We start from the raw sequence: 21,219 nt of genomic DNA on the forward strand, positions 1-21,219 counted from the left end.
GCTCACAAGGTCTCCTGGGAAGTGTATTTCCCACCAGGCAGTTTTCAGCCTGAAGGGAACAGGCCGCTTCTCCAGCCTGCACTGTTTCACAAAGGTAAGTGTGTGTGAAGTAGCGCAGGGAGCAGCTTCCCTCTGGGATGAGTATCGCCCGAGGTGCCACGCACACACCCTGGCCCCCTGGTATCTCTGCCTCTGTCCTGGTCTCTCCTCCTAGAGGCCAAGCAGAGGAGGTGCTTCACTCCTCAACAGAATCATTGCGCAGTTCCCTGCTTCCTTCTGCACCCCCAGTGGCATCTATTTATGATTGTACCATTATATTTGTAGCAATTTTACACAATGTATTGTTAAGGGTCAGAAGATAATTATCCCCATTTTTGCCAAGCTTATGTATCACTTATCAGAGGACTTCAACACTGATGCAGCTGCTTTGGGTTGCAAAGAGGACACCTGTTTCTCGAATTTCTGTCTGAAAAATTGTACTATCTGCAAAATGTGTGCCTTATTACTCTGGACTTTTAAGTCTTTAGACTTCTGTTCATTATTTGTGCACTTTATAAGACTTATCTGAACAGCACCGAACTGGTCTCTTCGTTGGCCCTTTTTGTCTTGTCTGGCTTTAAATGTTGTTTTTTATGTATTCACTTATTCCTTTTAGCATATGTTTTCCCATTAAATATTATCCATCTTTCATCATTTTTGCATAGGTTAACTTTAGTTTTAGATGTGCTTTTCCCCTTGTCTTATCTTTAAATCTAACCCCTTGGGAACCAGCAGAGAAGGTGCCTCCTTCCTCGACAAAATCACTGTGCAGTTCTTTGCTTCCTTTGGCACCCCCTCCCCCCCTTGGCAGCTGGGTACCATGGCAACAGCCAGCGGCTTTGCCTGGCTAATGACTGCACAAGAAGAAATGTACAGTAGCAGTAGCAGCAGCAGCAGCAGAGCTGTCTGTCTCAGATGCTGCCGTTTTGGCCACCACATGGGCAGCACAGTGGGCCCCCTAGGTACCCCCCTTCCTTGGCCACAGTAGGAAAATAAGAAGAGCCATGCTGGATCAGACCAAAGGCCTATTAACATATTTAGGTTTTAAACTTTTTTTGCCATCAAAAGTCACATCTGACTTATGGCAACCCCTCATGCTGTTCCAGGGGGTTCCCTATTTCTTTACAGCAGAACTTAGGCAGTGGTGGCGAACCTTTGGCACTCCAGATGTTATGGACTACAATTCCCATCAGCCCCCGCCAGCATGGCCAACTGGCCATGCTGGAAGGGGCTGATGGGAATTGTAGTCCATAACAGCTGGAGTGCCAAAGGTTCGCCACCACGGACTTAGGGGATCATTTTGGAATACACCTGGAAGGAGGAGGCGATAAAGTCATACTCTTCTGACAATTCTATAATCGTAGATGTAGTGTGGACCCAAGCCATTTTATCAATTTTCATAATGGTTTTCCAGTTCTTGTCCACCAATTTATGGAAAGTTTGTTTATGCTTGCTTACCTTCCATTGTGTTAGTAAGTATGCTAGCTATACTCATTGCTCGTTGTCTTGCAGCATGATCAGACAAAAAATCCATAGACATATGGTAAGAACTTGAGCGCCTTTTCCTTAACTCTGTTTCTGTAGTGGTACCCTGCAAATGAATGACTTATGAAATTTAAAATGAACACACTGTGAACGCCATAAAAATGATCAGACACCACCACAAATTAGTAAAAGGACTGAAGGAAAAGATCTTAGCTTGAGTCTCCTTTCAGCAACACTTTTAAGTATAAAGGGAGGCTCAATTCAGAGGTCAAACATAGATCAGTGTTTGCTTGTGATGGACATGGGAGGGGCCATGGAGTAGCGGCAAAGACATTGTGTGGCATGCAAATAGTTCCAAGTTCAATCCCTGGTATCACCAATTTAATGGATCAGGTTGTAGTTATGTGACTCTGGAAAGCTGTTGCCTTTCTGAGTAGACAGTACCGTTCAGGAAGGACGAATGGTCTTCTTCAATATAAGGCAGCTTTATGCATTTAGATGAATCTGGTTAACTGTAAAGTGTATGTGATTCCTTCCTCTTCCCCTCATATGGCACACTGGTTAAGAATCCCACAGTGTAATGCTATACAGTTATTTCAGCCTAGATCACAGGTGTCAAACTCGTGGCCCTGGCAGGGGATGATGGGAACTGTAGTCCATAACATCTGGAGGGCGTGAGTTTGACACTTATGGTCTAGATACATTGAAATCAATAGGGTAAGATTGGAATAACTTGGCACTACCAGTTACCAAGAAAGAAACTTTACTTCAGTTTATTAATGTTATTTATTTATTATTCAGATTATATACCGCCCTATCCCCTGAGGGCTCTGGCAAGCTGCATTAAGGCGCCTGCATTCAGACATCAAACTTATAATGACAGTTAGTAGAAATGTGCCATATGAAAAAAGAGAGAATAGATCAGCATCTAACTAGATCTGTGACTATCACAAACTCCAGTTGGTTTCTGATCTCTGAATTGAGCCCAAGTCCCAGTGAAATTAAACTCCCAGGGTAAAGATGGTTAGAATTAGGTGACCTGTAACCAATAACACTGTGATCCTGAACAAACAGTTGCTTCCAATGGTAATTTTTAAAAGAAAAAATTGAAGATGTAAATCATAAATCAGAATCTGAACTGTTCCTCCTGTGTGTCAGGTTTAATCTGGATGTGACCAGAAACGCTTGGCATTTGGCTCTAGGCGTGTTGGCTATGGCCCTAAGAGAGCAAAGTCAACAAATCTAGTGCTAGCCCATGAACTGATAAATGGTATCATATTACTATTTTGCATAATGTCATGCTGGGGATCTAGCCCTCTTGCTATAGCAGGAGGTCTTCCTCCAGCGCCCCTTGTTTCCCCTTGTTGTTTCCATTGATGAAGGGGGAATTTTCGGCATTGTGTGTGCTGTTATGTCACTTCTAGGGAAAATTATAGGATTTCCAGGGATTCTTAGCGCTACCCTACATCATGTATTTTTTTTTTGGCACACATTACCCAAAGCCTCCCCATGTCCCACTGCCTGAAGCTTCCTGAACCTATTTCAACGTCAGTTCAGGCATCCTCATTTATAGGCTGACCTGCTAGGTTTTTACAAGAGCTTCACTCCTCAGAAACAATAGCAACTTTGGTGTGAAAGGTACAGATGAAATGGTAGAGATGAACACATAACTCTACATAACACTACCATTCATTTAGCTAGGCCATTGTGACTGGCAGCAGCTCTCCAGGACCTCAAGGCTTTAAAAAAAAATAATTTTAATTTTATCGGCAAAAAAAATTACAGAAAAGAAGAAAAATTTGAAAAACAGAAAACAAGTGGACATTAAATGAATCTGCATTGATAATCTTATGAGATTCTTGATCATTTTAATTAAAAAAATAAGCTACTATTAACCAGTATACTGAATAAAAAAAACCCTTGATCATTAATAATTTAAACAATCTAAATTTTCCCGGTTATATATATATATATATATTTTCCCGGTTATCAGCATCTAACTAGATCTGTGACTATCTAACTAGATCTGTGACTATCTAACTAGATAATATATATATATATATATATTAAAAAGCTGATCAACAAATACATATAATTTTATAGACATTAAAATATTACACTATTTTAAGAGGGTCTTACTCTTATCAGGATATTAAAATAGTATATATACTTAACTTAAAATTGTGTATTAATATATAGGGCTTCAGGTCTTAACCATCACATGGGCCCCTTCCGCACATGTGGAATAATCTGGGACCTTCTGTATTCAAAGCAGAAATTCTGCCACTGAGCCACAGTCCCTCTTCAAATTAACTATTAAATCTGTCAGCTTCATTAATAATTACCTCAGGTAGAAGTTGGCCTGTGGGTGACATGAGAGCTGGAGGCCCACCAACCAAGGACACCACCCCATTGCAATCCACAGTGCTATGCATCTTCCCATTCGATGGAAGTATAGGTATCATCCGGGATGATCGGCTGGCCTGACTGATGTTGCTATTGCGCCGCTCACTGTGCCTATGAGGGACAAACAGTGAATCTCTTCTGCTCTCGTTGTCTTCAAATGTGCTGTGCTCATCGTCCGCAAAGTCATTCTCAGATCCTATATCCTTTGCTCGGCCTCTGAAGCTGAAAAGACTAGTTCTGCTGCTGCGCCGTGGGGAAAACAGGGACCCTCGAATGCTCAGCAACGACTGTAAGAAAATAAGAGGAGACATTCAAGTAAAAATGTTCATGAAAACGCTTTTGATAGAAAAAAATAATGTCCTACTATACAGCCTTATGCAGAGCCATAGCCATTCTAAAGCCATTCTTTTCTATTTTTAATTTATTTTATTTTAATAGGGCCTGTAAGACCGAGTTGTTCCACCAGGCTTTTGGAGTGGCTGGCCACTGAGTCGCCCCCCCCCCCCGGTGGTCTCTATAACATCTGCTGGGCCACCATCCCCTTCTTTGGGGATATATTGCATATCAGAATGCTATATGCTGTATGTTTTAACAGGTTTTAGTTATTAATTTTAATAGAGCCTATATGTATCTTATTTATACTTCTATTTTGCTTATGTCTTCAATTGTGCTCTGTTATTTAAAATGTTGTACACCGCCCAGACCCTCTGGGGAGAGGGCGGTATATAAAATTTAATCTATATATTTATAAAGCTAACAGTGTATTTGTTAGTGGTAGTATAACTCAGTAACTGCTGGGCCAATTCCACTGAAAATTCCCAGCCACTATAGTCAGCCAGTTGAGAGTGTTATTAGATGTTCATATACCTCAAATTTCACACCTGGCCCAGGTAAAATGCCTTTTTCCTGGCACTCCATGGTGAAGGACATGCAGCTGCCTGTGTGTAACTGTCACCCTTAGAATGTTCTGCAGCTTAGAATGTTCGCTCAGATGGCCAGATATGAGCAGTGAAAATAGTACATAGGCAGTAACTCAAGTGGAAGTGAAACACATACACACATATACACATGAGGGAGAGGGAAGGGAGGGAGGGAGGGGTGGCATGAAAGGGAAGAGAGGGAGGGAGAGGAAAGGGATGGAGGGGGAGGCATGCAAGGGAAGAGAAGTGAGAGAGGGGAGACAGTGAAGGGTGGCATGCAAGGAGGGGAGGCAGGGGGCCCAGCATGCTTAATCATGACCCACCCACACCCTAGCTTGAAGAGGGGAGAGGGAAGGGAGGGGGGGGGAGGGGTGGCATGCAAGGGAAGAGAAGTGAGGGAAGGAAGAGAGTGAGGGGCGACATGCAAGGGACGTGAGGAGGGAGGGGCCAGAGCACCCTATAGATTCCCCTGGTGAATACTGCGGTTACAGTTAAGAAAACCAGGCATGCATTACTCACGAGTAAGCTCGGTAAAGCAACCGTGACATACTTTGAATGGCTGTGTCGTGCCCCTCAGAGGGTTTCCTCAGAAGCGACACTCATTGCCACCAACCAAACTTACTCCCAGGTAAAGGATCATGACCAGCCAGCCTAGATGTGTGGGAGGGGTGCCTTTCCATTCTCCCCCCAAGGAATGCGGGCACACACATCAATGACATCACACAGTATCAGGCTGCGTGTCTGCATGAGCACGTACTGCTGGCCTCTGCACTTGATTTGTTGCTACTGTTCCTATCCCATTTCACCACAATAAGCCACAGCAATGCGTGGCTGGGCCCTGCTAGTAGTAGTAGTAGTAGTAGTAGTAGTAGTAGTAGTAGTAGTAGTAGTAGTAGTAGTAGTAGTAGTAGTAGAAGAAGAAGAAGAAGAAGAACAAGAACAAGAAGAACAAGAACAAGAAGAAGAAGAGGAGTTTGGATTTATATCCCCCCTTTCTCTCCTGCAGGAGACTAGGGAAGTAATGCCCATTGGGCAAGGTGGGCAGCTGCCCAGGGCATCACCTTGTGGGGGGCATCAAAATGCAGGGTTCATTTTTGGGTATTTTTAGTGGTTTTCCGTTGTTGGCCTGCAGGGGGTGCAGTTTTTAGGCTAGTGGCACCATATTTTCAGCATATCATCAGGAGACTGTCCTTATGCTACTCCCCAAGTTTGATGAGGTTTGGTTCAGGGAGTCCAAAGTTATGGACTCCCAAAGGGGGTGCCCCATCCCCCATTGTTTCCAACGGGAGCTAACAGGAGAGTGCTACAGTTTTGAGGGTCCATAACTTTGGCCCCCCTGAACCAAACTGCACCAAACCTGGGGGAAGTCTCCTGATGAGACCATGAAAGTTTTGAGACTGTGCCTTCAGAGATGTGCCCCCCCCCCCAGCCTGCAACCCCCATTGACAGCAATTCAGAAAACTCAATGCAGAACAAAGATTCTTGGGCAAATTTCTGGGATGTTCCTTCAGGGGGATTTTTGGACATATCAGCACCAAAATTTCAGGGAATCATCTGGAGACTGTCATGATGGCACCCCCCCCCCCAGTTTGGTTCAGGGGGTCCAAAGTTATTGGACCCTCAAAAGGGTAGCCCCCATCTCCTTAGCAAAGAATGGGGGATGGAGCACCCCCTTTGAGGGTTCATAACTTTGGACCCCCTAAACCAAACTTCACCAAACTTGGGGGCTCCCATAAGGACAGTTTCCAGATGATACCCTGAAATTTTGGTGCCGATACATCCAAAACTGCACCCCCTGCAGGAACATCCCAGAAATTTGCCCAAGAATCTTTGTTCTGCATTGAGTTTTCTGTGTTGCTGTCAATGGGGGTTGCAGGCTGGGTGGGGCACATTTCTGAAGACACAGTCTCAAAACTTTCAGGGTCTCATCAGGAGCATTAGGACAGTCTCTTAATGATATGCTGAAATTTTGGTGCTGATACGTCTAAAAATGCACCCCCTGAAGGCACCAATGTCCTGGTGCGAAAAAAATTGAAAACCATATCCAAGCAACAATTACAGTTATATTCTGAGACAAATTAAAAATATATGTATATAATATTTTAGACAATGATATAATGAGCAATGAACAGTAAGTGGTAATATGATAATGGGAATTAAATAGTGATCATCATAATCATAAGATACCCTTTATGGTACTTAATAAACTCAATACTGATGTTAAACAATATTGAAAAGTAAATCACAATGAAATAGAATAGATAAAAAAGAAACAGTGGTAATTGTTATTATTAATTTCTAAAAATATATTCCCAAATACTAAATTGAGCTTCTCTATTATAATAATATATCCAGGACACATTTAAATGTTTCTCCCTTTTAATACATTATTTAATTCAATATATCAAGGTCATTAATCTATATATATAAAAATCTAACAGTGTGTTTGTCCCTGATGGTCTCCCTCAGAAGCTGCTGGACAGATCGCCCCCAAATTTTCACAGGATGTCCCTCCCTGTTGCAGGCAGGTAATCGGACCTTCAAACCACTGAAATTCCATACCTGAGTCAGGTAAAACGTATTTTTCCTGGCGCACCAGGCCATGAAGCTGGCTGTGTTTAACTGTCACCCTTAGAATGTTCGTGCAGCATGTCTGTGGCCTGAGGGCTTGGTATGAGGGCTTAGAATGTTCGTGCAGATGGGCAGAGATGAGCAGTGAAAACAGTAAATAGGTAATATTGTTAGGTAATAAGAGTGGAAGTGAAACACATACACACTTTATCGTGTGAGACGTCAGGTGCGGTCCCCCCCCCCACACACACACATGCAGGTAACTTTCACTCTCTGTGCCTCACCCACTGCTACCACACAACACACACTCTCATCCACATCCAGCTCATCCTTACACACCTCACTCTGCCCTCCCTCACATCCAACCACCACTTACCCACTTCCTCACCCATATTCGCCACAGTTCTCTTTTACTAAAAGCAAGCTGGAGTGTGCCTTTTTCTTCTAAGAAAATATGCGGGGCGAGGGCGAACCAACACTACTGCCTCTGCTTCTTTTGCACGTGGCCCTTTAAGCACCCAGGGAGCTGGCCTTGATCTGAGCGCCTCACCACCCTGCCTCTTCTGCCTGACTGGGATAGCCTGCTTGCCCCAGTTCTGCCTTACCCAAGCCAGGACTGTGCGTGTCAACCAGTCTCATGGACAACGGGATTCACACTCTGGACAGTTCCGTTGTGGAATGGAAAGGGTTACCTTATACTAAAAAAACAAGACAGCATCATATAACAATGTGCATTGGAAAGGGAAAGAGGGATTCCATTTGACCACCCCAAAAGGCTATGCTGCGGATCATTGGACCTGCATGGACATCTGTGTGGGTTGCGGACTGTGATGAGAAGGACAATTGCCACAGCAACGCGTGGCCGGGCCTGCTAGTAATTCATATGCATATTCTTCTCTACTCCTCATTTTATAGAATATAAATAATACGTTTTCCATTTATGTTGAAATTATTTAATTGATTCACTTAGTTTGTTAATTCTGCCATGACTGCATATTCAGTTAGTTTATTTTTCTTCCTGGGACGTCCTGTGAAAATTTGGGGGTGATCCGTCCAGCAGCTTCAGAGGGAGACCATCAGGGACAAACACACTGTTAGATTTTTATATAGAGAGATTTTTATATATATAGATAATGTATCATTTTGTCCAGTCAAATTTATTCCCAAACATTTTACTGAATTTGACATTACTACACATCTTGCAGTTCTTCTAAAACATCTTCCTCATTTGTTAAAAAAAAATTAAAATTATTTTCATCTTTTTACTGTTAATTTTATAACCTGAAAAAAGATCCAAATTTGTTCTGTTATATATTGCACCAACAAAGGCCCGTTTCACACAGGCCAATAAACACGGGTTAAGAACGCTTGAAAAATCATTTGCAGGGGAACTTTGGACGGATCCCACTCCTTAAGTGAGTCTGCCCTGTGTTATTTTCCCCAAACCGGGTTTTTCAAGAATCCGTAAGTCTTTTGAAAAATCCCGGGTTGCAGCTGCTTGCAAACAAACGGCTGGACAGGAGGTGCTTTATTCCACTGCACTTTCCTTTTAAAAAAATTTCCCAGCTTACATCTGCATAGCCACGCAGGTGCAAAGGGTTGTATCATGGTAACATGAGACCTCAGAATGGTTGTGGGGGCTCATTTGTGCATGCCTGCACAGATATGCATTGGTGGGAGGGCCATAAAAAATAGACATGCCTCCGTGCAAAGGTGTGACAGCAACCCGCATTATTTCTGTGGGCTCCAATAGTTGCCTGCACAGATGTATGTGAATGCAAAAGCAGGAAAGCAAGTTACTTTATTCCGCATTTGCTGTGCGGAAAGGGCCAAAGCAGAATTTGCACTTGTCAGCTCTACATCATCAGCTTAACTTTTCATTGTGAACTCTTCCCCATCCTCTTTCTGCGGTCTTGTCTGATCTTGGTGGTCAACATTCTAGCACTAAAATAACCGGAACTGGCGATAATGGAAGCTTTCTAAAGCCATTGACTTCTGCTTAGAATTGCACTGCATCGATAGTGAAATAAACAAAAAATAATGTCAAGTGAAGGTGAAACAATGAAATAGTAAGATTTCCCCTCGCTCCTTAAATTACACAAGAAAGAAGATGCTTTTAGGGACTTTTCTATGAGCGCGTGGGTGATCCACATAAATATTAACACAAGACAATATTAAATAAATATGTATTAAAGAGTTCAATTTAATTATAGTAAAAGGCTCTCCCTATTCCTCATACTACTGCATATTTTATGAGATGACTCATAAATTAATGAAACCACCAGCTAACCGCTGCTCTTTCCATCTTTGCACTGGCTTGCATGCTCAATAAACTGGGGTTTTTTCCTGCTAGGTAGCTGGCAAATGAGACTTGATAATGACTATCTTTTTACATAAATGTGGGCGTGAGCCACTGAGAACTCTCCCCCTGTTCTTCCAGCCACTGTTCTTCTAGTCTCGCTTAGTTTGGCACTTCATTTTGTGTTTGTTTATTTATCAGCTTGATAGGCCAACCTCCCCTCTGAGATGGTCTCAGGGTGGCTCACAACACACAATGTATAATAAAATCAATATCCAGTGTAAAATATAGATTCCATTTCTGGCACTGTCAAACCAACCGTAACGGAACTCCATGGGGATGTGGGCAGGAGGCCAGCCCAGATGGATACTGTCACTGTCCTCAACTATAGGCCTGGTGGAACAACTTGGTTTATAGACCATGCAAAATTTGTTGTAGTCGGTGTCTTCTGACCTGTTCAACCCTTGGAGCTACACATTCACCCAAGGGGAAAGGGGAATAACTACAATACCTCCAGTGATAAAATACGCCGAGAAAACTGAGCCTATGGCTGCATGTACTTACTCAACAGTGGCGTAGGAGGTTAAGAGCTCGTGTATCTAATCTGGAGGAACCGGGTTTGATTCCCAGCTCTGCTGCCTGAGCTGTGGAGGCTTATCTGGGGAAGTCAGATTAGCCTGTACACTCCCACACACACCAGCTGGGTGACTGTGAGCTAGTCACAGCTTCTCGGAGCTCTCTCAGCCCCACCTACCTCACAGTGTGTTTGTTGTGAGGGGGGAAGGGCAAGGAGATTGTAAGCCCCTTTGAGTCTCCTGCAGGAGAGAAAGGGGGGATATGAATCCAAACTCTTCCTCTTCCCTGTTATGCTTTCAAAGCTCACAAACTTACACAGGGGGACACTGCACAGTATGACATTTGTAATACTCAGATTTTAAATTGCAGGGATGGTCACACAGTCTTCAACATAAAATGAGAAATGCTATGAACAGTACTGACCAGAACTTTATTGGCATTTTGTGTTGGGCAAACAAGCAAGCACACATTCACACAGGAAGCACACTGCACACTGCTCATAGATCAGGGCCTTTGTTAATGCATGGCAGTAGTGATCAGTTAGATATCTTTTACACATTCATATTTTATTGAGAAATAAATGTTATATATCATATATCTAGTCAACCCTGGTTTAAAAAAAGGTTCAACTATCAATAATGGTTGTCCAACATTTTCCTCTGGCCTTGGTACTGTTCCAAAACAAATTTAAAAGTTACTATTGATCCAGCAGTAAATCTCCACAGTGAACTGTTCTGCCCCAGACATTGTTCATTAAACACTCAATAATTTTCAGTCATCTGCTTTTATAAATCCATTATCCTGACTCATTCTTTCTCATTATATACTTGACCTCTTGGTCTCACAGAGAAATATTCCATGAATCATTTATTCATAGTTGTAATTCTGTGTGATCCAAGATAACTGAATCACACACAGAGTCAAATCAGGTACCAATATTTAGTGGTATCAGACCATGGAGAGGGCTCTAATGGAGTATTATCCCATCCACGGGAGAAGCATTTACTTTAAAACAGACACGTGGAAACTAAGGATGCCTTCATATAAGCTGAATAATGCACTTTCAGTACACTTGGCAGTTGGATTTTACTGAGCACATTATCATTAAAGTATATTGAAAGTGCATTATTCGGCATGTGTGAAGATGCTCTAAAGTGGATTCTGCACAGCATATTTAGAACAAGTTGCAATCATTATAAATGAATTAGTTTCTGGAAAACTAATTCATTTATAACAACTGCAATTCGTTATAAATGTACTGTACAGAATCCACCTATGAGATCAGTGCATTTACTAAACTATAGTGCTATCTTGAGATGATTATTATCTTCTATAGCCATTCTCTTTAGGGTATGTGGGAAAAAACCAGAGGGTGAGCCCCTTCCTTCCCACCCTTAACCCTAACCCTAATTCTTCCCATAGGGTATGTGGGAAAAAACCAGAGGGTGGACCCCACCCCTCCCTTAACCCTAACCCTAATTCTTCGCTTAGGCTAGGTTATCAGCCCTCTAAGAAGTAAGTTTACTTATTCCACATCTCAAGTGAAAACCCTGTATCCCATACATTCAAATATGTTATATCATTTAGGATTTTAAAAAAATCAATCAAATCAATCTTGAAATGATTAAATATGAAAGAATCATTATGATACAAAAAAACCTTGCACAGGTCAGTGAAGTCAGAAACTTAGGCTCATTCCGCACATGCAGAATAATGCACTTTCAAACTGCTTTCAGTGCTCTTTGAAGCTGTGCGGAATAGCAAAATCCACTTGCAAACAGTTGTGAAAGTGATTTGAAAACACATTATTTTGCGTGTGCGGAAGGGGCCAGAAAGACATACATATCATCTCGTATCTATTTAAAATTTAAAATAATAAAAACAAGTTCTGAGATTATGAACAAAGTGCTTTCAGAAATATCAGACAGTCTTATGCAACCCACATCTGAGAGATGTGGGGTATTTGGATATGGCTATCTTATATATATCTTATAACCCAATTACATGAAATTCACACGAGTCTGTCAACACCATTTAACTTGTCTCCTCTGAATTCATGAAGTAAATGCTTCTGAATTGAGAGTTAACTTTCGTTCCTCATCTGATAAGATTTGCTTCTGGACTTACATCATTCAACACTATGTTTCTAGAGGATATTACCAGTGAAAACTTTTCTACCAGAGAGTGAAATATGTGTTTTTCAGAAACTGCCAAACCTGCTTTTGTTCAATCACACTGCATGAACAATCAGGGTCTGTGACAGAGTCAGTGGACGCACTTGATCAAACACTCCTAAATCTACTTCTGAACACACAGACACATGGAAGACAGGCTGTTTTACAACTGATCCTATATCACTCATTGCACAGAAACCAGGATATATTTTTTGTACCTGGTGTGGGGAAGAAAACCGTTTTTCATATGTCAGTCTGTTTCCTTCAATGGAGAATCGAAAGCCTTTCCTTCTAATGCTATCCTCCGATTCAGATTTGTGAAAGTCATCTTCATCCTTTTCATCTCCTTCAGATTGTTCTCTCTGTTTTCTCTTTTTCCGCCTGTTCCTCCTCTCTTTAGCACTCTTTGAACTCAGCTTTGACGTTGCCGAAGAACTCTCCGAGAACCCTCCTACACCCACAGGTTCACTGAACTCTCGGGATTCGCCTGCCGCTGCAGCTAAAGCAGCTGCCTGTTGGGTAACAAAGTTAAACAGATTTAAGATATACAATGCTAATCTGTTAATGCTATTCATAACCATAAAGCTAATCATAATCCTGCATTCCAAAATTTAGAAGAGTGAGAATAATGAACTCCGAAAACAATTTTGTAGGTTTCAGATCTGAAGAACTATCCCACTACTTCACCACCAGATTTACTAGTTCACACTTACTGTGCACAATTCTCACTTGAGTACTCTCCTTAAACCTTTGTAAGGCAGAATATATGCAACACTTAAGTCACAACAGAGATATCCTTCTTTGGCAAACAACTCATTACATATGAAGTAAGGTCCATTAATCTAGTGTGAGATACATTTACAACTTACCATTAAAGACAGCCTTATTGACAAAATATATATATGGTGGTTCTGGCCTTAAGAAGAAGAAGAGTTTGGATTTTACATCCCCCCTTTCTCTCCTGTAGGAGACTCAAAGGGGCTTACAATCTCCTTTCCCTTCCCCCCTCACAACAAACACCCTGTGAGGTGGGTGGGGCTGGGAGAGCTCCGAAAAGCTGTGACTAGCCCAAGGTCATCCAGCTGGCGTGTGTGGGAATGCACAGGCTAATCTGAATTCCCCAGATAAGCCTCCACAGATCAAGCAGCAGAGCTGGGAATCAAACCCGGTTCCTCCAGATCAGAGTGCACCTGCTCTTAGCCACTACGCCACTGATGGTCCCAACCCATGAATTGGACCACTAACCTAAGGGATTACATATTATAATGTTCTCCTTTCTCCAACTGGCCTACTGTGCCTTTTGTTAGGGTATTTATTTATTTTAAGATTTATATCCTGGCTTTCTATAAGACATGTTTAAGGTTATTAATAATGGTATAAAACAATAATACAAAACCATTAATATCATCTTACCTACAAGTATAAAGGGTTACATTATCTTTAAAAGCACATGTCTAAAAGGCACAATAAATCATAATAAAACAACGAAGTACACTACAAAACAGCAGCAACAATCTCCAATAAAGTCCCATGTGTGCAAAACAATAAATTGGGGCCGTGCGGGGGGCAGGGTGTTTACCCAATTTTCCTTGAGTATCAGGGATCAACAGAACGATTTCCTCAAATTACAATTCTGTTCAGTATTACATTACAAAACTGTTTCATTCACCAGTTTTCATCAACAATTATTTCACCTATCACCAGAGAGATTTATCTCAAGGGTATGCACTCAAGCAGTGCAGCAGTGGCATGGAGGTTAAGAGCAGGTATACTCTAATCTGGAGGAACCGGGTTTGATTCCCCGCTCTGCTGCCTGAGCTGTGGAGGGGAATCTGGGGAATTTAGATTAGCTTGCGCACTCCCAACACACGCCAGCTGGGTGACCTTGGGCTAGTCACAGTTCTTCTGAACTCTCTCCGCACCACCTACTCAGTGTGTTTGTTGTGAGGGGGGAAGGGAAATGAGATTGTAAGCCCCTTTGAGTCTCCTATAGGAAAGAAAGGGGGATTACATCCTCCTCCTCCTCCTCCTCCTCCTCCTCCTCCTTCTTCTTCTTCAAAATCCAACTATTATCTTGCAGTATTGCAGAGTCACCTGCACCTGATGTTAACTACCAGAAACCACCATCCTTTGGTCCAGCTGAATCCTCAACTTAAATGCCACTTAGAAAACTGAGAAATTGCATATGCCACCAGAAATCTACCTGAGCTTCTTCTTGTTGTTTTTTCAGCTGCTCAAGCATCTGCTGGAACTCGGCCTCTTTCTGCTCCGCCTCTTCCATGGTAGCCTGATTCTGTTCTTCATAGGCCATGGCGACAACAGCCAGGATCAAGTTGATCAGATAGAAAGAGCCCAGGAAGATCACCAGAACGAAAAAGATCATGTATGTTTTGCCAGCAGCTCTCAAGGTCTGTTAAAGAAAAATGAAGAATAAACAATTTCATGACATTACAATAGAACAGTGATACCCATTCAGTGACTCTGGAACACATGTAGCTTTTTTGAGCTCTGCTCAACAATATGGCGCTCATTCCATGTTCCAGCTCAAGGTTGCTGCCCAGTGGGTAGAGTTGCCAACTTTCAGGAGGGACGTGGAGATCTCCCAGAGTAATGATCTCCAGACTATAGAGATAAGTTCCTCTGGAAATTTCTCAACCCAGTTCAGCATCCCTGCTGCTAAGGTTTGTGGTTGGCAGGTGGTTCCCACTTTTCCCACTGAAAAAATACTGAAAAAATGGTGAACACCCTATTAACTACCATCCAGTCTCGAATGTATCATTTTTGAGAAAGGTGACCGAAGAAATGGTGGCAGCCCAATTTTAGGAATTCCTGAGTGAAGCAGATTGTCTGGATCCATTCCAATCTGGTTTCAGACCCAGTTATGGGACTGAAATGGCCTTGGCCACCCTGTTGGCTGACGTGCACCTTGAAATAGACAGGGCAATGCAACCCTGTCAATTCTCCTGGACCATTCAGGAGCTTTTGATAACATCAATTATGGGTTCCTTCCAGATCACCTTTTGGGACTGTGAGGCACTGTTTTGAGGGGATTCTGTTCCGACCTGCAGGGTAGATTTCAGAGTGTCGTGCTGGGGAACTGCTACTCTGCCCTTTGACCTTTGGCCTACAGGGTTCCCCAAGGCTCAATCTTGTTCTCCATGCTTTTCAAGGTTCATCTGTCTCTCTCTATCAGTATCTTCTGCCAGCTGGTGAAGATTTTTTTTGTTTCATTTGGTATGTTCCCAATAACAGATATTGATCCCTGAGCCTTTCGGGGAGGGCAGGATGTACATTAAATGTTAAATGAAATGGTATTGTTCATTATATATTTTATTCTATTCTATTATTCTATAATTTAAATTTTTTATGTTTAATTTATTATCAAAGGCTTTCACGGCCGGATTCAACTGGTTCTGGAGGGTTTTCCGGGCTGTGTTGCCTTGGTCTGGTGGATTTTGATCCTAATGTTTCGCCTGCATCTGTGGCTGGCAGCTTCAGAGGTGTATCACAGAGAAAAGTCTGTTTCTCACTGTGTCTAAGGCCGTTTCCGCACGGCCAAAAGCAGCGACGCGATGACGTCGCAAATTGCGACGCATCCCAAAAAAAGCGTTCACACAGACGAAGGCGAAGCTAAGGCGTCCATAGCCCGCCAGAAATGTGACGTTGTTACTTATGACTCTGCGGAAGCGGCGTCTCAGCGGCGTTAGCCTGCTTGCGAAGCCGTGCAGGCCAGACGCCATTTGTGACTGACAGCTCATTAAGCTGACTGTTCGCCGCGAAGTGCTTGGCGTCGATGCGTCACATGGGGAAAAAGAGTGGTTTTAAGCGTTTTCTGAATACACCGTCTTCGCGACGGTTTAAGCGTTTACCAGCGGCGGTAGCGACTCTGCCCACCTCCGCCATCTTGTCGCGTGCGAACTCATCTGGCGCTTCTTTTTCCGTTCGCGGCGAAGCGTCATATTTTGCCCTCTTGGAAAGCAGCCCAAGTGGTGAGAAGGGAAAGTTTGGTGTGGTATATTGTCCATGTCCCAGGGTGGGGAACCAATCATTAACTGTTCTGGTGGAACTTGCTATGCAAAGGTGTGGTTGAGTGCACTGTATCACGAGTGGGGTTATCAGTCCATTTTTAAAGTACTGGGAGCCAGGCCTTGCTAATTTTCAAAGTCTCTTCTTTCTTTTTGAAGTTGTTCTGGTGTTTGTGAATTTCAATGGCCTTTTCTCTGTGATACACCTCTGAAGATGCCAGCCACAGATGCAGGTGAAATATTAGGAACAAAATCCACCAGACCACGGCCACACAGCCCGGAAACCCTCTAGAACCAGTTTATGTTTAATTGTTTAAATGCTTTAATGGTTTTTTTATGTGCACAGCCTTGATGACTCTGATCATTTGGAAAGGCAGTATAAAAATGTTCAAAATAAATAAATAAAGTTTCTGGCAGAGGTCATCCAGAGCGTCTGGGACAGGTTATCCAGAGATTTGGGTTGAGTTGCCAGCAATTTTCAGATGACACTTTGCTCTATCTCATGCTACCAGCATATTCCAGAGAGGTTATGGAAACTGAACAGAGACTGGAGGCAGTTTTGGAATGGATAAGGGCTAGCAAGCTGAAACAATCCTGACAAAACTGAGGTGCTACTGGTGGGAGAAAAATCTAATGTAGGAAATGAGCTGTCACCTGTTCTCGATGGAGTTACACTCTGCCTTAAAGAGCAGGTTTACAGCTTGGGGTGCTCCTGGACCTGAGTCTCCTGTTGGATTAACAGGTGAATACAGAGGCCAAGGGTGCTTTTCACTAGCTTCGGTTGGTGAGCCCGCTGTAGCCCTCCATGGGCAACAAAGATCTTGCCAGTTTGGGACATTCCCTGGTAACATCTAGATTAGATTACCTCAACATGGTCTGTTTAGGACTGTCTTTGAAGACTGTCCGGAAGCTACAGTTGGTATAGAATGCTGAGATTAGAGTGTTGACTGGAGTGGGTCATAGTGACCATATCACTCCTATCTTGTTCCATCTATGCAAGTTTTCAGTTTGCTTCTGGAATCAGTTCAATATGTTAGTATTGACCTTTAAAGCATTGTATCATCTAAGACCAAATTACCTTAAGGACTGCTTTCTCCCTCACAAAACTACCCACTCACTCTAGTCATTTTCAGAGGCCCTGTTTTGGTGACCTCCACCATCTGGGACTAGCTGAGTAGGGACTCAAAAAAGGGCTTTCTCAATCAGGGCACAAACCCTCTAGAATTCCCTTCTCAGGTGTCTCAGGTGAAGAATGTCTTTGTTTCACTTCACATAACCACAACAATGGTTATTGGCTCTGCTCCCTGATTCTGGTGTTGTTTGATGTATTTTTATCAAATCTATATATATAAAAAGCTAACAGTGACCTAACAGTGTTACCTATTTACTGTTTTCACTGCTCATCACATAACAGTGACTTTGTTAGTCACTCCCTAACGCCAAAACGGCTGGACAGATTGCCCCCAAATTTTCACATGACGTTCCTCCCTGTTGCAGGCAGGTAATCGGACCTTCAAATCGCTGATAGTCCATACCTGAGCCAGGTAAAACATCTTTTTCCTGGCACACCAAGCCATGAAGCTGTTTGTGTTTAACTGTCACCCTTAGAATGTTCGTGCAGCCTGTCTGTCTGTGGCCTGAGGGCTTAGAATGTTCACGCAGATGGGCAGAGATGAGCAGTGAAAACAGTAAATAGGTAACACTGTTAGGTAATATGACTGGAAGTGAAACACATACACACTTTGCTGTGTGAGACCCCAGGTGGGTTCCCCACCTCACACGCAGGTAACTTTCACTCTCTGTGCCTCACCCACTGCTACCACACAACACACATACTTTCATACACATCCAGCTCACCCTCACACACATCACTCTGCCCTCCCTCACATCCAATCACCACTTCCCCACTTCCTCACCCATATTTGCCACAGCTCTCTTTTACTAAAAGCGAGCTGGAGTTTGCCTTTTTCTTCTAAGAAAATCCGCGTGGTAGAGGCGAACCAACACTACTGGCTCTGCTTCTTTTGCACATGGCCCTTTAAGAACCCAGGGAGCTGGCCTCGATCTGAGCGCCTCACCACCCTGCCTCTGCTGCCTGACTGGGATAGCCTGCTTGCCCCAGTTCTGCCTTACCCAAGCCAGGACTGTGCGTGTCAACCAGCCTCATGGACAGCGGGATTCGCACTCTGGACAGTTCCGTTGTGGAATGGAAAGGGTTACCTTATACTAAAAAAACAAGACACCACCATATAACAATGTGAATTGAAAAGGGAAAGAGGGCTTCCATTTGACCACCCCAAAAGGCTTTGCTGCGGATCATTGGACCTGCATGGACATCTGTGTGGGTTGCAGACTGTGATGAGAAGGACAATTGCCACAGCAACATGTGGCCAGGCCCCGCTAGTTATTTTATAATTTTAAAGGTTGCTTTTAATTGTTCAAAATGTGTTAGCGTTTTCCCTCTTGAGGGCCCTGATCAGCTGGAAAGGCAGCATTGAATTTTTTTAAATAAATAAAATAAATAAATAACATTCAGATAATGAAGCTACCATTAGCATCTTGTAGACTCAAAATAACTTGATACAGACCCAAGTCTTCAGGATAGACCCTTACCAGTTGATACAGATTCTCCCAGTAGTCCTGAGTCATCAGCCGAAAGAGAGACAAGAAGGCCCAGCTGAAGGTATCAAAGCTTGTGTAGCCATAGTTGGGATTTCTACCAGCCTTTACACACATATATCCTTCTGGACATTGACTATGGAGAAAAAGAAAACAATCTATTTTTTAAAAAAAACTTTCCAAATCAAACTGTGTGTTATTACAAGCTGGAGTTTTAGTAAATGGACTGGATAAAGACTAACATTTCCTTGGGTGCAGAGATTTCCATTCATGAAGCACAATTTTCTCTCCTCCCAGGGCAGTCTGAAATGCTCCACCATCTTATTCCTGAGGGATATCCTCTATTCCAAATCAAGGTTTCAGGCAATATTTTGGGCTGGGGAAAGGATTGCACTACATGAGCCAAAGTCTTTGCACTTGTGGAAATGCCTAGTCTGGATCAAAGTCAATGCGTTTATGAACATTCAGTAGAATGAAAGTGATTCTCAGCTATAATTTTACTGTGGCCAATTATCCACTAGCACTCTGGTGTGTGGTGGGACCAGAAGCACATTGGGCAGAGGTGGGATCCAGCAGGTTCTCACAGATTCCCAAGAGTAGGTTACTAATTATTTGTGTGTGCTGAGAGGGGGTTACTAATTGGTGATTTTGCCACGTGATTTTTGCCTTAGTTACGCCCCTCCTCTCAGCAGTAGCACACAGAACTTGAAGCAGTCTAGCAGGAGGTGCGCCGGCGTGCGTGGCAGCCTGCGCCTGCGTGCATTCGTTTCCCACCCAAGGACCGGTGCAGTGGCTGTATCCTTGCCACAGCCCCGCCCAGGAATGCCCCGCCACGCCCCCGTCGTGCCCCGCCCAGCCCCATTGGTGCTACGCCAGAGTTTGAATCTCACCACCATGGGAACCTGTTACTAAAATTTTTGGATCCCACCACTGACGTTGGGGCAAGAAATCTTGTCCTAATGGGCTTCCTCTTTGCGGTTTGACGAGAAAGGAGGCGCGTTGGGGCAAGATTTCTTGTCCTGATGGGCTTCCTCTTGCCCCCGTGTGCTTCTCACTTTCCGTGGGGAAAGCAAGAGCACTTCTGGCATGACTTTTTGCACCAGAGTGGGGGTGAGGGTGGGGAACAGCCTGCAGTGGGTAATCAGCCTGTGTGATACAATTCATGATAAATAATTACAAAGATCTACAGGGCCAAAGTTTATCATTAATGGGGGGAAAGTAGCCATTGCTCTGGCCAAATCTTTAACACACTGGGAAGAAGTATGAAAAAATCCAACCTTTAGGCTTAGGAATGCCTTCTAAGCTTGGAAATGAAAAAAGCCATGTGAGATGGTGGGGAGGAGGAGACACTACTGTCACACATGTTTTCCAGGGGAATATATACTAAATATAGTCCTTACACCTATTTTCTTAATTTCCCCCATTCATGAGATACTGACATTCAGCCAGCAGGCTTCTGCTAAAAAAATAAAATGGATGGAAATTTGAAAAACAGTATATATGAACTATTCTTGTTTAACTATTCTTGATTAAACTGTAGCTACTATTCTCTATAACAAGATTAGAAAATGTAAAAGGCCATTTCCCTACCCTGCATCTGAACTGTTGCCACACAGCAAAGCATCATTTTGTCCATCCAAAAAGTAAAAGTGACCTGTTGGAATAAGTGGAAAACATTGAATTGCATTGAAATGACTTGAACAAAAGCATCCTGTGTCACCTCAAAGGCTGACAGATTTATAGTGCAAATTGAGACAGAGTTACAACCTTCTAAGTCCACTGAAGTCAGTGTGCTTAGAAAGATATAACTTCTTAGGATTGCAGAGTTTATCAGGACATGCACTTCTATAGAGTAGAACCCACTTCAACAGAGTCGACAGTCCACAACAATTTATGCCACAACCAATCTGTTATCATTTGGGGTGCCAATCTGACATGACACTATAACGTAACACCCATTTTTTAACATTTTTGCTGTCAAGCTACATCTGAGTCATGGCAACCCCATGGTAGGATTTTTAAGGCAAAAGACATTCAGGGGTGTCGCCATTGCCTGCCTCTTTCTCACTACCTTGGTATTACTTGGAGGTCTCCCATCCAAACCC

General features: G+C 43.1%; 1 protein-coding gene across 2 annotated transcripts in view; it reads right to left on the bottom strand.

Moving 5' to 3' along the window:
* Window positions 1-21,219, bottom strand: part of SCN2A (sodium voltage-gated channel alpha subunit 2) — a 135,515-nt gene that overhangs the window by 43,669 nt on the left and 70,627 nt on the right. For both annotated transcript variants that reach the window (XM_048483311.1, XM_048483312.1), the window contains exons 9-14: window positions 20,705-20,768; window positions 19,109-19,250; window positions 14,674-14,880; window positions 12,689-12,982; window positions 3,870-4,217; window positions 1,498-1,630 (exon numbers count right to left, since the gene is read on the bottom strand). In XM_048483311.1, the coding sequence (XP_048339268.1) occupies window positions 1,498-1,630; window positions 3,870-4,217; window positions 12,689-12,982; window positions 14,674-14,880; window positions 19,109-19,250; window positions 20,705-20,768 (1,188 nt within the window). The remainder of the gene's footprint in view (window positions 1-1,497; window positions 1,631-3,869; window positions 4,218-12,688; window positions 12,983-14,673; window positions 14,881-19,108; window positions 19,251-20,704; window positions 20,769-21,219) is intronic.

The sequence above is a fragment of the Sphaerodactylus townsendi genome, linkage group LG02 (assembly GCF_021028975.2).
Source record: "Sphaerodactylus townsendi isolate TG3544 linkage group LG02, MPM_Stown_v2.3, whole genome shotgun sequence".
Lineage (NCBI taxonomy): Eukaryota > Metazoa > Chordata > Lepidosauria > Squamata > Sphaerodactylidae > Sphaerodactylus > Sphaerodactylus townsendi.